This window comes from Puma concolor, chromosome C2 (assembly GCF_028749965.1).
Source record: "Puma concolor isolate L17-30 chromosome C2, mPumCon1.1.hap2, whole genome shotgun sequence".
Lineage (NCBI taxonomy): Eukaryota > Metazoa > Chordata > Mammalia > Carnivora > Felidae > Puma > Puma concolor.
In genome coordinates this window covers 78,732,016-78,746,935 of record NC_141675.1, presented here as the reverse complement: position 1 = coordinate 78,746,935, position 14,920 = coordinate 78,732,016, and the positions used below count along the sequence as shown (strand labels likewise).

The following is a 14,920-nucleotide window of genomic DNA, read 5'->3' as shown; positions in this document are numbered from 1 at the left end:
AAAAGCACAGCAGGACTGCACTGGGTCTGGCTGTCAGCCAGTGACATTGTGAAAGCCTGTCATTTTGAGACCTCAGAGAAATCTGCCATCCACTACAAAGGTCACCATGTGGAAAGAGGCAATTCTGTGGCATAGGGGCTCAGAGACTGTAACTGAAGAGCATTCAGCCAGGAGTGCCTTGAGGCTAGCCTTCTTTCCCAGGACGGAACTGTCACACCCTAGAGGAAATGATCACATTAATGTGATCATTTCACTCTAGGTAGTGATGATGGCTACAGTTCAATCCCCTGTCAGCTTGTGAATTGCAATATTAAAACAGCCGGCTGCATGATTAAGTTTCCTGTAAGTATGGCTAAATATTGCCATATATTTTTCGCTTAATTGTGATTTCAAAAAATAATCTTAATCGACATAATTAAGCATAATTACTATGTTTTGAAAAATAATCCAGAACACTGGAGCAAGGCAGCAGACAGCATACCCTGCAGCCTTCTGCTCCTTCCCCAAATACCTGTAAGTGGCAAGAAAGGAAAAAATTCTTGGCTATAAAAGGAAAAAGTCTGGCTCTAACTGCACTTCATCCAAGTGCAACTTCAGATACTAATTTAAGCACCTATTTTCCCACTCATGCTTTGGACTAACAGTAATGCACTTCCATTGGCAAAAAGGCCAGAGAAGCAACCCTAGATTTATAGCTTTGAGAACCTGTGTCCTGGGGCCCCTCCTGATACCGAAGTACTGTTTGAGCCCAAGAATTTTCCACAATCATTTTGGAACTGCTGGAGAAGCAAAGGAAAGGAGAGGGTGTTGCCCAGAGATCAGGAAGCGGCCCCTGCCCCTGGGCCATAGCCTGTAAGCCTACACTCACTGTACTCCTAGAGGCTCCCCCCACTGCAGTGAAGAGCAGCTAGGGCCACTGACACCACCGGGGGCACCACCAGAAACACAAAGCTTCTCTGTTTTGCTCCTTTCAATCTTACACAGCTGTCTCTCCTTCGCAGAACCTAACAGGAGCTCATCTGGCAAGGGAGTCGGGGATATGTCCTTTCAGACACCTGGCTTCAGGAGTGAAAGGGAATATAGAAAAATAGATATAGGGCTGAGTACCAACAGACATAATCTGACATAGGCCACAACTTCAACAAATAGAAGAATTTACACCCAAGGAAACAAAGCTAATAGCCAAAAAAGGGTGGGGGAGCGGACTTAAGAATAATTGTTATATTTAGAGAGGTGACAGGAAATGGCATACAGAAAAAATAATTAGTGAATATTCGGCCATAGTAGGAGGTGAAAGTAGTTTACTCTTCTTTAAATCACCAAGTTTGTGGTGATTTGTTTTGGCGACCCTAGGAAACTAATACAGGGAAGTAGAGCTAGGGAAAGTTTTTATGTATAATACCAAAGGCATGATCCATCAAGGAAACACTGATAACTGAGATTCCAGCAAAATTAAAACTTTTGCAGGGAGCCTGGGTGACTCAGTTGGTTAAGCATCCGATTCTTGATTTTCGCTCAGATCATGATCTTGTGTTTTGTGGGTATAAGCCCGACATCCGACTCTGTGCAGACAGTGCAGGGTCTGCTTGGGATTCTCTTTCTCTCTCCTTCTCTCAGCCCCTCCCCCACTTGCTTTCTCTCTCTCTTCTGTCTCTCAAAATAAATAAATAAACTTTAAAAAGTAAAAAATGTAAAAAAGTGAAAGTAAAAAATAAAAATAAGTAAAATAAAAATTTTGCTCTGTGAGGGGCGCCTGGGTGGCGCAGTCGGTTAAGCGTCTGACTTCAGCCAGGTCATGATCTCGCGGTCTCTGAGTTCGAGCCCCGCGTCAGGCTCTGGGCTGATGGGTCAGAGCCTGGAGCCTGTTTCCGATTCTGTGTCTCCCTCTCTCTCTGCCCCTCCCCCGTTCATGCTCTGTCTCTCTCTGTCCCAAAAATAAATAAACGTTGAAAAAAAAAATTTTTTTTTTAAATTTTGCTCTGTGAAAGACTCTGTTCAGAGGATAAAAGAGCAAGCTACAGACTGGGAGAAAATATTTGCAAACCATAGATCTGACAAAGGATTTGTATCTAGATTGCATAAAGAACTCTTAAAATTAAAGAGAAAAAAAATCCAGTTAGAAAATGGTCAACAGACATGAAAAGCATTTCATAAAGTAAGATATATGGATAGCAAATAAGCACATGTAAAGATGTTCAACATTATTAGCCACTAGGGAAAAGCAAATTAAAACCACCAATGAGATATCACTATGCACCAACTAGGATGGCTAAAATTTAAAATGGTAAGAAATACTATAATGGAGGGTAGATATTATGCATTTGTCAAAACCCATAGAATGTATGGCACAAAGAGTGAACTCTAATATAAACTATGGACTGTGGATAATTTGTTTAAAGGTGGGGAAAATAGGAGCACCTGGGTCAAGTGTTCAACTTCGGCTCAGGTCATGATTTTGCAGTTTGTGAGTTCAAGCCCTACATGGTGCTCTGTGCGGACAGCTCAGAGCCTGGATTTGGATTCTGCGTCTCCCTCTCTCTCTTCCCCTCCCCACTCGTGCTCTGTCTCTGTCTGTCAAAAATAAATAAACATTAAAAAAATTAAAAACAAAATTTTAAGGTGTGAAAAATAAAGGTCACATTTTTTTAAAGATCGTAAAATGGTGAGAATACCAAATTTGGAAAAGGAAATGATGAAAATAGATCACTCATAATCTGCCAGTAGAAATGGAAAATGGAAAAAAAATTTAAAAAAAAAATTAAAAAAAAAAAAAGGGGCGCCTGGGTGGCTCGGTCGGTTGAGTGTCCGACTTCGGCTCAGGTCACGATCTCACGGTCCGTGAGTTCGAGCCCCGCGTGGGGCTCTGGGCTGACGGCTCAGAGCCTGGAGCCTGCTTCCGATTCTGTATCTCCCTCTCTCTCTGCCCCTCCCCCGTTCATGCTCGGTCTCTCTCTGTCTCAAAAATAAATAAAAACGTTAAAAAAAAATTAAAAAAAAAAAAGAAATGGAAAATGGTATAGCCGCTCTGGAAAATAGTTTAGCAGTTTCTTAAAATATTAAATAGCCGTCACACTCCTGTGCATTCATCCCCCCAAAATACCTGTCCATAGAATCTTGAGTATCCCTGTGCCTGTATATCTTTGCTCATTTGTGTGAGTAAATACTTAGGGTAAGTGGAATTTCAGGATCAGGATGTATGCACATCTTAACTTCTGAAAGTTGTTGTAAATTGACTTACAAGAATTCCATAGCGATTTCTACTCCCAACATGGTATAAGAGTACCTGTTTCCTTATACCCTCACCGATATCAGATACTGTCAAACACGTAAATATTTGACATTCTAATAGGTTTTTTTAAAGTATCTCGTTTTAATTTGTATCTCTTTGATTCGGTGTGAGGATACATTTTTATATATTTATGGGTTATTTGTATTTCTTTTACTGTGTGTTGTGTTCTATTCGTGTGTTTATTTCCTTTGTCCATTTTTCCTATTGAGTTATTTTTATCAATTTTTAAACGTTGTTTGTATACGAAGGAAATGAGTCCTTTGTTATATATTTTTTAAAATATATTTATCTTTTGCCTTTACAAAATAGGTTACGCAAAAATTTTTTGCTTCCTGTTTAGCTTCATTCTTTAGGTTTTGTTTTGTTTTGTTTGAGAGAGAGAGAGAGCATGAGAAGGAGAGGGGTAGAGAGAAAGGGGGAGAGAGAATCCCAAGCAGGCTCCACGCCCAGTGCAGAGCCCAAGGTGAGGCTCAATCTCACAGCTGCAAGATCATGACCTGAGCTGATACCAAGAGTCGGATGCCTAACCCACTGAACCATGCAGGTGCCCCTAGGAGACCATTTTATAAAACTCTCCACCACTGTACTCTAACATGAAGCCTGGCATACAGAAATGCTGATCTGGCAATGAGAAGTGTGGACCAAGAGTAGAAAACCTCCATCATAGAGCATGTTTTCCTGCAGGCTGGTTGGGGGACCATGATACATATTAAAGGACTGGTAGCCATAGAAAGGGTCTTCATCATCAGGAACTCTAATTCCTACCCCTCCGTGAAGCTAGGAGTTACCACATGACATAAGTTACCATAGTCTCATATTCACCTAGAGAATAGGAGAGAAAGTGATGTGTGCCTACTTCTAGGCTGAGTCTTAAAGTGTTGCATATGTGATGATTCAATTTCTTCTCTACTTATGCACTGCAATGCCTGTGACCCGGTTTTTTGAGGGGAGGGTTTGAGGATTGGTTTTTGTCACAGAACTACATGTTTCCTTTCTATTCCGAGCTTACTGAGAAGTGACTGACAAATGTAATTGTATATATTCAAAGCGTGTTGGGCGCCCGGGTGGCTCAGCCAGTTGAGCGTCCAACGTTTAATTTCGGCTCAGGTCATGATCTCACGGTTGGTGAATTCAAGCCCCGCATCGGGCTCTGCGTTGACAGTGCGGAGCCTGACTGGGATTCTCTGCCTCCCTCTTTCTCTGCTCCTCCCAATCTCTCTCTAAAAAACAAACATTTAATAAATAAATACATAAATACATAAATAAATAAATAAATACATACATACATACATAAATAATAAATACATAAATAAATCAAATTAATTAATACCTCCATTACCTGACACAGGTAACTTCTTTCTTTCTTTCTTTCTTTCTTTCTTTCTTTCTTTCTTTCTTTCCTTCTTTCTTTCTTTCCTTCCTTCTTTGGGGCATGGGAGGGTTGATGAGAATGCTTAAGATCTATTCTCAGCAACTTCCAAGTATACAACACCTATTATTAACTGTAGGCCTGTGACCCAGTTTTGACCATACAGACAAAAAATGATGTTGTAGGGGATGATGGGAAACTCACACGGAAGAAGCCTGGGAACCCTGAGGGACTGTGGAGAAGAACAGGCTTCCTACCTGTCCTGGACTATTCCATGAGACAGAAATTAACTCATCGTTTGCCTCACTGTATTGGTGGAGCTCTTTTGCAGCCGCTTACTAACCCACGTGGCATGTGGTATTCCATAAAGACAATAGTACCGCAGTCAAATAGTTTGGGAAATAAAGGGGAATAAAAGTATGCAGGTTCCCTTCCTATAGGGAGTGTCTGAACCTGGCTACATGCTTTCTTTGCTCCTCTATTGCAACTTGAGGGAGAAAATGGCTGACGTCTTGCATTCTCTTACTGGTTCTGAAAAACACATCTGAAAGATGCTGATTTCTATGATTTCTATTTGCCCTAAATATTGCATAATGAACAGCAAAGTGTTTAGTGTGCATTCAGAACACCACCAAATTTCACAGAATCAAGGCTACCTTTAGTCCACCCACTTCAGTCAGAGCATGTTATCTCTAGGGGACAACAGGCAATATTACAAAACCATCCAGAATAATTCTTCCAAAAGGTTCAGGAGGGTTTTTGTTTGTTTGTTTGTTTGTTTGTTTGCTTGCTTGCTTGTTTTTATCTCATTGTGCTGTATTCTTTCTCATCTAAACAAATGGAAAGGTGACACAAATGTTACCCAGAGAAGAGTCATCCTTTTTTGTGTCTTTTAAAAGGTCTTAAAAATGTACTTCAATCACAAGTCATTCAGCAACTATTTCCTGAGTGACTACCACCACAGAGAAGAAAATGTGATGTCCAGATTGGAAGGCCAGGCCCTCCAGAAGCATCAGCAATGATGTCCAGTGCTGAAATGGCTCCTCTGTCGCCCACCTGTGATGCAGGATTTGTGGAGAGGCTCCTCACGTGAGTCCTGGGAGGTCTGGGCATTTTGACCTCTGCCAGCACCAGCGAGGGTGGCTGATTTTGTAGATACAGAAAACGATCGGGGCCCAAAGGATTGGGAGAGCTTCAGGCTGTCTCTGCAGTGGGCTCGTCAACGGTCAACGTGTTTAAGAGGATCCAGGTGATGCGTTTTCTGACTATTCTAATAGTCAGGATCCAGAAGATTCTTCCATCCAGCCCCAGCACTTACATGTTCTCACTGATAAACGGATATGATGATGGGTAAGACAACCGGAGACAGCAAAGTAGAGAAGTACGCTGAGAAACGTATTCAAGACTGACTGAATGAATGTGTTCTATAAAAAGTGTGAAAATATGCCATCATAGATCGTGAAAGACTATACTTTCTTTTGACCTGTTAGACATGTCCAGTGCTGTTAATGCAGCAAAGGGCTCTGTGTGCTTAAAAGCTCTCTATTGATTCACAAGCTTGGGCTGGATCTGAAGCAGGTTCCCCATTTTGGGAAGGCATCCCCACAAACTTTCAAGGGGTGCTGAATGCAGTTACAGGCTACGATTGGATCGACAAGAGCTCAGTTCCCACGGTGCTGGTCTGCAGAACTCCCCTAAGAGACCCCGCGGGGGCTCTGCTCTGCTCTGCCTCTTCTGCAGCTGGCTTCACCTGTGCTTCACAGCTGGCTGGTCTCAACCCTCCTCCCTCCCCACGGATGTTTAAGAAGCAGGAATCAAAAGATAGAAGAGGGAGGCACTCACCTCCAAGAGTGAGTGGGAAGGAGTGAATGGACCAAGGATAAAGCCAGGAATGGGATGAAGAATTCCAGGAATGACAAGTCAGAGGATCTTGTAAGCTGTGGTTGGAACCCTGAGATCAGGAAGAGCACTGACTCCTGATGTCGCTCCCTACTCTCTTGCAGACTGGCTGTGAAGACCAAATGAGGTCCTACCTGTCAAGCACCAGGGACTTTCTGAACCCTGTGGCCCAGTGGCCTCTGTCAATGCATTCTCTCTGCCATGCATCCCTCCTCCGTGCCTCCATGCCTATGCATGACCAGGATATCCTTCTCCTTCTCCACCTGGAGAAAACGCTTGCTCCAGGAGACCAGCTCAGATGTCAGCCCATCCCTGACTACATCAGGAAGTCAGTGGCAGGGTTCCGTGCCCCATAGTATTTGTCACACTGTGTTGTGATGATCTGTTTCCACATCTGTCTCCCTCAACTGCACTGAGAGTTTCTCACTCACCTTCACGCCTCCGTGGTCTCTTCTGATGCCAACACCTTCTTGAGGACAGGGGTGCTCAGGAAATAGGTGTTGATTGAAATGAACAAATACATACATAAATAAAGAAATGTTCTTATGGTCCATATGGAACAATGGGGGTTGGAAGACAATGCAGGGAGAAGGAAATAAGACTCCCTGTGGATTTGGAAAGATCTTTATTTTGTTGTGCAGATAAAAATCATTGTAGTCTACCAATTTTGAAACATACTCTGTCTCCCAAGAAAGAGATTTTGTCATTTGGACAGGGAATGGACAAGGATAAGGTAGCCCCACAACATAGCTTAACCTTAACAGAGAGAGAGTCTGGCTCCATTTTTAATGTTTGACTACTGACAACTTTCAAACTCCACCTTTCTCTTTCCCTTTTGTTCCACATCTGAGCAAGCTGATAAAGTGTGTACATCCCCTCCCTTGGTACCAGAAGGGACGTTCAAACCACACAAAACCCAGCCTGTGCCTGGTAACCTTTCTCTTGGCCCCACCCCACCCCAACCACAGTAAAAATCAAAGCTGTGGGACACCTGGCTGGCTCAGTCAGTTGAACATCCAACTCTTGATTTTGGCTCAGGTCATGATCCCATCATGGGATCGAGCCCCATGTCAGGCTCCACACTGAGAGTGGAGCCTGCTTGAGATTCTTTCTCTCCCTCTGCCCCTCTCCCCTGCTCACACACTGTCTAAAAATAAAGTTAAATAAGTAAATAAAACTAAAGCCACTCACTTCTCCCTTCACTCAAGTCATTTCAGACTAGCTTGGATATTTGCCTCTGCTCTGCCCACGAAGGCTTATCATTTGAGTAACAAACCTTTTCCTGTGTGGCATCATCACCAGCCTGGACATCAGAGCTTTTTTTTTTTTTTTTTTTTTTTTGCAGGGGGTGGAGGGAAAACCTCGATCCTGCTCTCCACAGGGCAACCACAGACAGTAACTTTCTGAAAATTTTTGAAATATACTCTGTATCTAAGAATAGAGCTATGTTGTCATTAGGGAAGGGGCTAGGAGAATGTGGCCCCATAACACAGTATAAATCTCTGAAACAGGGGCGCCTGGGTGGCGCAGTCGGTTAAGCGTCCGACTTCAGCCAGGTCACGATCTCGCGGTCCGTGAGTTCGAGCCCCGCGTCGAGCCCCGCGTCGAGCCCCGCGTCGAGCCCCGCGTCGAGCCCCGCGTCGGGCTCTGGGCTGATGGCTCAGAGCCTGGAGCCTGTTTCCGATTCTGTGTCTCCCTCTCTCTCTGCCCCTCCCCCGTTCATGCTCTGTCTGTCTCTGTCCCAAAAATAAATAAACGTTGAAAAAAAAAATTTTAATCTCTGAAACAGTTTGCTGGACAATTGTGCCAAAGGACCCCTTCCTGTCTGTTTTCTTAATTTCTGCCCCATTTTGGCCATGCAAAGGGCTTCTTTATGAACAAAGTGAGACATTCATTTTTGTTTTCTTGATTCTAAAGCGATTTTCTTTAGTTTTACGGGAGACATTCCTCAGGTGTTTGTTGACCCATTCCATTCCAGAAACAAATCAGAGGACTGAAGATTCAGCCAGATTCACCAGGTAAAAAGTTAAAACCAAGGAGCCCTAACAATTCCAAAATTAACTAAATTCAGAACTAAAACTAAGTAACTCCAGAGCTCAATGTGGTGGTTATTAGCCATGATTTCTCAGCTTTCAGCCCACCCTTCTAATCTCTGCTTTGTGGCCCCGGGGCCACTCACCTCCTTTGCCAGCTGCTCCCTATGAGGCTTGGCCAATAGGGCAGACTGATGGGAGGAGGGGAGAGGGACCCCCAAGTGCCTGACTTCCTCCCAGCCTCCCCCGCAACTGCTCTTCACACTGAGAGCAACAGCTTGTTCCAGTAGCTACCCTTTGCCATTTTCCCAACACTTCCACAACCATCCTCATCATGCCCCCCCCCCCCCCCCCCCCGCCTTTCAGAGTTTTGCATCCAGCTCTCAACCAACTTCCCCCTCCTGGGACACCTGTCTCATGGCCCACCTCCAACCTCTCCCCTTTGCTCCCTCAGCCAATGGGCTGGTAGCTGCTTCTTGTGGTTAACATCTCCATGATCTCATATTATCACATTTTTTTTTTCTATTTTAGTTCTCTGCTAGCTGAGTAACAATTCTTTATGTTGAATTCTTTCCATTATAATCCATATGGTGTCTCCATCAGTGATTGGCCCCTGACAGAGATCTAAGACTAAGCAATTTTGTAAAGTTTATTTATTTTGAGAGAGAAGGAGGGAGAGAGAGAGAGAGAGAGAGAGAGCGAGCACATGGACACACACAAGCAGGGGAGGGACAGAGAGAGGAGAGAATCCCAAGTAGACTCCACACTGTCAGTGCAGAACCCAAGGCCAGCTGAATCCCACAAACCCTGACATCATGACCTAAGTCTAAATCAGGAGTCAGCTGCTTACCAGACTGAACCACCCAGGAGCCCCTCCAAAACTAAGCAATATTTATTTATTTATTTATTTATTTATTTATTTATTTATTTATTTATTTCTGAGACAGAGAGAGAGACAGAGCATGAGCAGGGGAGGGGCAGAGAGAGAGAGAGAGAGAGAGACAGAATCTGAAACAGGCTCCAGGCTCTGAGCTGTCTGCACAGAGCCCGACGCAGGGCTCAAACTCAGGACCACAAGATCATGACCTGAGCCGAAGTCGGACACCTAACCGACTGAGCCACCCAGGTGCCCCAAGCAATTTTTAAAATAAATAAACTTTAAACAAGTAAAAATAAGGAACAGAAAAGCTTTTTTATTAAAAAAGGAAAGAAAACAATTGGCAATAGATAGCTCCGAAGATCATTCAAAACTACATAAGGTGAAATTTTATGGCAAAAATTTCAGGAAAAAAAAAAAAACTAAAAATTAAATAGGTCTGAAAATAATTCAAAAAAGTAACTAAAAACGAATTCAAAAACTAAATAAATGTAAAAATATAGAGCTAAAAACTACCAAAAAAAGTCACACTGAAAAAACTAAAAAAGGTCACAATTACAATAACTGAAAAGAGAAACTATGAAGAACTAAACACTGAGTCTAAAACTAAATATTAAGTAAATAATTCGAAAAGCTAATTCAAAAATACCTGAAGATATGTAACTGGAAACAAGCTTCGAAAACAAACTGAAAACTACAAAACTAAATAACTGGAAAACTAGCTCAACATAAATGAAAATTACAGTAACTGCTAAAACGAAGAAGCAAATAACTCTAAAATTAATTCTAAAACTAAAAAGTCTACGCGTAAATCTCTGTCTACACGTAAGTCAACATGGGCCGAACCCTCCCTGAAAGTAAACGGCCTGGGCGATCAGGGACCAGCGCAGCACCAGACATGGCACGGACTCCAGTAGAGACCCAGCGCACACGCGGGTGCCCGAAGCCGGCTCGGATTCCTGCCGGGCCCTGCGACCATCAGTACCGAGTCCGGCGCTCGCGCAGGCGCGCGTGTGAATCAGCACCGAGGTTCGCGGGTGTCTGCACGGAGCTCTGCAGCTCGCGCAGGCGCCTGAACAGCCCGAAGGCTACTGCACCGAGCCCCGGCGCTCGCGCAGGCGCGTGTGGGGCAGCCCCGAGGTTCGCGGGCGTCTGAGCCGAGTCCCCAGGGCTAACGCTGACGCGTGTGGAGCAGCTCCCAGGTTCTCAGCGGCCCTCGCCGGGAGGGTGGCCTCCGCGGGCAGGCCGTGGGCCCTTCCTCAGGCTTCTGGAAGGCGGTCCTATCTCACCCCACCCCCACCCCCAGCTGCAGATCCGCAGGGTCCGAGGCGGCCCCTTGGCTGCTTTCCCGCTGGAGGGTGGGCCGGGCCCTCGGCGTCCGCAGCAGGCCGGGCCCGGAATGGAGGCGGCGTGGGGCGGCCCGGCCGAGCGGGGGAGCCGCGGTGTTCTAGAACCGGTGTCAGTTCTCGGGGGAGGGGGTGCGCCGGCATCGTTCCCTCGCCCGCTCTGCTTTCGCCCGGAAACTAGTCGCGTCCCCCGCAGGGCCGAGCAAGGCAGCGGGCACCGCAGCGCTCTCCTTAGTTGTGTTTGTTGGCCTAAAATTCCAAGAAGAAAGTCAGAGGAGCAACGGCTAACAGATTCGCTGTTTGTTCTCTTTCACACCCAAACGTTGTCACTGCCGCCTGTGAACGAAAGGGCTGCGTCTCCAGGAGCCGTGGCCTCAGTGCCCCAGACAAAGCCGGGCTGGCGGTGATGGGGGGTTGGGAGAGTCGGTTAGGGGTAGTGGCCGGGGACCCCAGAGCCACCCTCTGGGAGGTGGGGGGTGAGGCCGGGCTCTGAGGCCTCCGGCAGCCATGGAGCACCCAGGGCCTGGGGCTGGCAGGGCTGGGGCACAACGCAGGAACTGGGAGACCAGCCAGTTCCAGCCGCTCCACAGGTAAGTGGCACCTGGGGTAAAATGATGACCAGGCACTGGTGCCTGCTTTCCTCTCCCTCCTGGAGGCCCTGGGCCGGGGGGAAAGGGACGCTCAGACTGGCACGGAAGATCTCTCACACACTTGGCCACATGTTGACTGCATTATTTCAGGGCCACCTGGGCCATTCCCTGCCTCCGGGAAGGATCTGCCGGAGCCGGGAAGGAGAAAGGATCTTCCCAGCGCTTCAGGACCCGGGTAGCACCTCCCTGCTGGGGACTGTCCATGTGGCCTTCTTGCTGGCAATTCCACAGGTAAGGGATGGGGTCCCCACTCTAGGGCAGTGTTTTCCTAATGTCTTAAGATACAAAGTTTACATCTTGACAGTGTATTCACAAACACAGATACACCTATTAAAACAAGTTTTACATCAGGCATTACCTTCAGATTAGGAGTATGCTTGTCTTGATGAGCACTGAATAATGTATGGAACTGTTGGATCACTATATTGTACACCTTAAACTAATAAAGCACTGTATGTCAACTACACTGGCATTAAAATTAAAAAATGAATAATTAAATTTAAATGAAAAAACACATTACCCTCAGCATGAGTGATGCCCTTTAATGGTTTGAATTGTGTAATTTCATTTTTTTTAAGGCTGGTCTACACCCACTGAACGGATATTTTTACCTACTAATGGATTAAAACCCACAGTTAGAAAAGCACCATTATAGGGCATGGCAGAGGAAGAAAGAAAAGAATAAGCAGAAGGAGAACAGTAGGGGCATGGGAAAGGTAGAACAGAGAAAGAAGGCAAGGACAGAGTGCAAAAAGGTGTTTTGTGGGAGGTCACACAGGTGCCTGCCATCATGTCCCTTCCAGGGCAGCTGTTCTAAGATACACTACCACCCCACCCTGTGCGTGCCCTTAGGGCATCCTTTTCCATGAGACCCCGGCCTACTTGGTGGCAAGGACAAAATCTTTTTCACTTTGGAAGCCCCACACCTCCCAGCAGAGGGAGGCACAGTCTTAGAAAACAGGCCATAGTCAAAGCTTTCCATTTTCCGGGGGAGGAAAATGCCTTGGAGGGTCAGCCAGTCAGTGATTATATAGCACAGTCAAGATTTGCCCAGTGGGTCACAAGTATCAGTTTGTCATCTAAACTGAAGATAATACCCATTTTGGAGAGTTAGAGGATTAGCACTATGTGCATCAGGAACATATACATGTCTGGTACATCATGGAAGCTCAAATAGCACCTGCTATTATTATTTTTTAAATGTTCATTTTGAGAGAGAGAGAGAGAGAGAGAGAGAGAGAGAGCGAGTGGGGGAGGGGCAGAGAGAGAGGAAGACAGAGAATCCCAAGCAGGCTCTGCAGCTGTCAGTGCAGAGCCTGACTCAGGGCTCAAACTCACAACCATGAGTAGGGCGCTTAACTGACTGAGCCACCCCGGCGCCCCAGCACCAGCTGTTATTATCGTTAGTAGTGACAAGAGTAAAGAAACGCCACCTCAGGTATGCTCTGTCACTATCGTTTTGGGGCAGTTTGGCTGCCAATGTCTTCATCCTAGATAAAAATGGAAATCCTCATAGACACATAAGGAAATGACCTTAGAAATAAAACTAGAGGAAATATGTGCATGCATAAATTAGCAAAAGACTAATTTAAGCATGTAGACTTTAACAGATGTTCAGCTTGGCTATATCAGCATTTTAAGTTGCTGTACATTCTTGAAAAATTAATGGAATGACTTATTTCCCCACTGATTTCAGTCAGTATTTGGGGGAAGACAACCCTTACAGGCTCTAGCTACTCCTAGTCTGTGTGACAAAATAAATGCAAAGAGTACTGTATAGAAATGGATAATATAAATGGGAAAGATGGACCAGAAAAAAATCATGGTGGTAGGAACTCAAGATCATTCTCCCACAGTCTTCACAACTTAGTTTGTAAATAAAAATGCTTTAGCGAACTTAGTTTTAGTGTTTAATGTTTAAAATACTGAGTTGTTTTACTTCAAAAAAAGTTAAGTTCATCTATTAATAAGCAAATTCAGTACAGAGTTTATACTAATCAGAAAACACTTTTTTGGTTAAGTACAGACATTGACAAAATCCTCGGTTCAATTATTTTGCTCTAAATTTCTCCTTTCCCTTCTTGTCCACTAGATGGCGGATCGGAACCACTCTGGATCCTGCCAATGCCCTGGCAGCTTTCTGCACCGATTTTAAATGGCCAAACTCTATTTTTGTTTTGTTCCTTCCAGATTTTGCTCTCATCCCAATCGAAAGAAACATAAACTTTGTGAACATTTTAGGACACTCTGTGGCATACAAACAGAGTTATTTTAACTGGGGAGCTGGAGCTGCCTTAAAAAAGCTTCTTGTTCCTTGCCTGAAGGCCTGAGCCAGGGGGATTTGTCCTGTTCCTTTGGAGGAACATTGGATAGTACAGTTGTGGTAACATGAGTGAAAGTACCCAAGCCAGGCACTGGGCTAGGAGTTCCATCTCATTCATTCTTCACAGAGAGACTGTAAGGTGTCACCTCTGTGTTATAAAAGACAACATTAAGAACTTAAGCCACATTGAGGGTAAGTAACTTTGTCCAGAGCTGAGTTTGAGTCTGGAACTCTGGGACTTCAAATATTTTCGCTTAACCACAGTGCTATGCCACCTTCCTGGTGCTGTTACCTGGTGGGTGTTTAACCACGGGCTGATTTCTGCCTCATCTGCCCCACTAGCCACCTAGGTCTCAAAAGAGTCGTCTCAGGATTAGTCTAGGTTGTCAGGCTGAATCAGGACCTTTTGCAAAGTTTTTCTCTGTGAACTAGAGTTTAAACTTGCACACTTAGACTAGTATATCTCTGAAGTGTGTATTTCCTTCCCAAACCAATCTAAGACCAAGAGGAATCAGAGTTACTAATAAGCACCAAGAGAGAACTGGTATCTTTCTTATAAAAACTAAAAAGCTAAGAAAAACAATAATCAGTGTGAAGTCTCAAAATGGTTAATATTTCTTTCAAAGAAAAAATAATATTTACCCAAGCATGCAGTTTTTGCATGTTTCATGACAAAGCTTGTTTCACGCTGAAAGAAAAAAAAAATCAGAATGAAGCCAATTTTAATTTACACACACACAAATTTAAGTAAGCAAGTATTAAAGGAATAAGGCCACCACACACATAAAGCACTGTATCTATTTATGTGTATATAAATGTTTGTTGTGATCTTTTTTTTCCTCTTATATATCCAGAAAATGTTTCTGTAGTTCTGACTCATTTGGCCCTGGCGTCCTCTCCCACTTACCCACCTACCATGCTATGTTCCCTGTGTGCCTTGATTCTGGGCCACACAGCTAGCTCTGTTCCTACGGAAGTAAGGAATGGCAATGAGCCCACCATTCTCCATTCTTCCCCGTGTGCACCAAAAGAGAATGGAAATGAGCCCAAACTATAGAAGCTGGTGGGGAAACACACGTCTTGTTCAGGTGTTGTCCCAGCTACGAGAGTAACACCAGGTCTCGGCCTCCAGTG

General features: G+C 44.7%; 1 protein-coding gene across 1 annotated transcript; it reads left to right on the top strand.

Moving 5' to 3' along the window:
* Positions 1–10,480: 10,480 nt before the first annotated feature.
* LOC147577339 (uncharacterized) lies at positions 10,481–14,648 on the top strand. Its single transcript, XM_086674945.1, has 3 exons — positions 10,481–11,403; positions 11,554–11,694; positions 13,556–14,648. Exons 1-3 carry the CDS (start codon positions 11,321–11,323, stop codon positions 13,791–13,793), a joined length of 462 nt encoding a protein of 153 aa, XP_086531071.1. The 5' UTR covers positions 10,481–11,320; the 3' UTR covers positions 13,794–14,648.
* Positions 14,649–14,920: the final 272 nt, after the last annotated feature.

Excerpts from the sequence above, each read along its gene's own strand:
- LOC147577339 (XM_086674945.1), top strand. The coding sequence starts at position 11,321 with ATGGAGCACCCAGGGCCTGGGGCTGGCAGGGCTGGGGCACAACGCAGG. Across the intron at positions 11,404-11,553 it reads CAGTTCCAGCCGCTCCACAG|GGCCACCTGGGCCATTCCCT; the intron begins GTAAGTGGCACC and ends GCATTATTTCAG. Across the intron at positions 11,695-13,555 it reads TCTTGCTGGCAATTCCACAG|ATGGCGGATCGGAACCACTC; the intron begins GTAAGGGATGGG and ends CTTGTCCACTAG.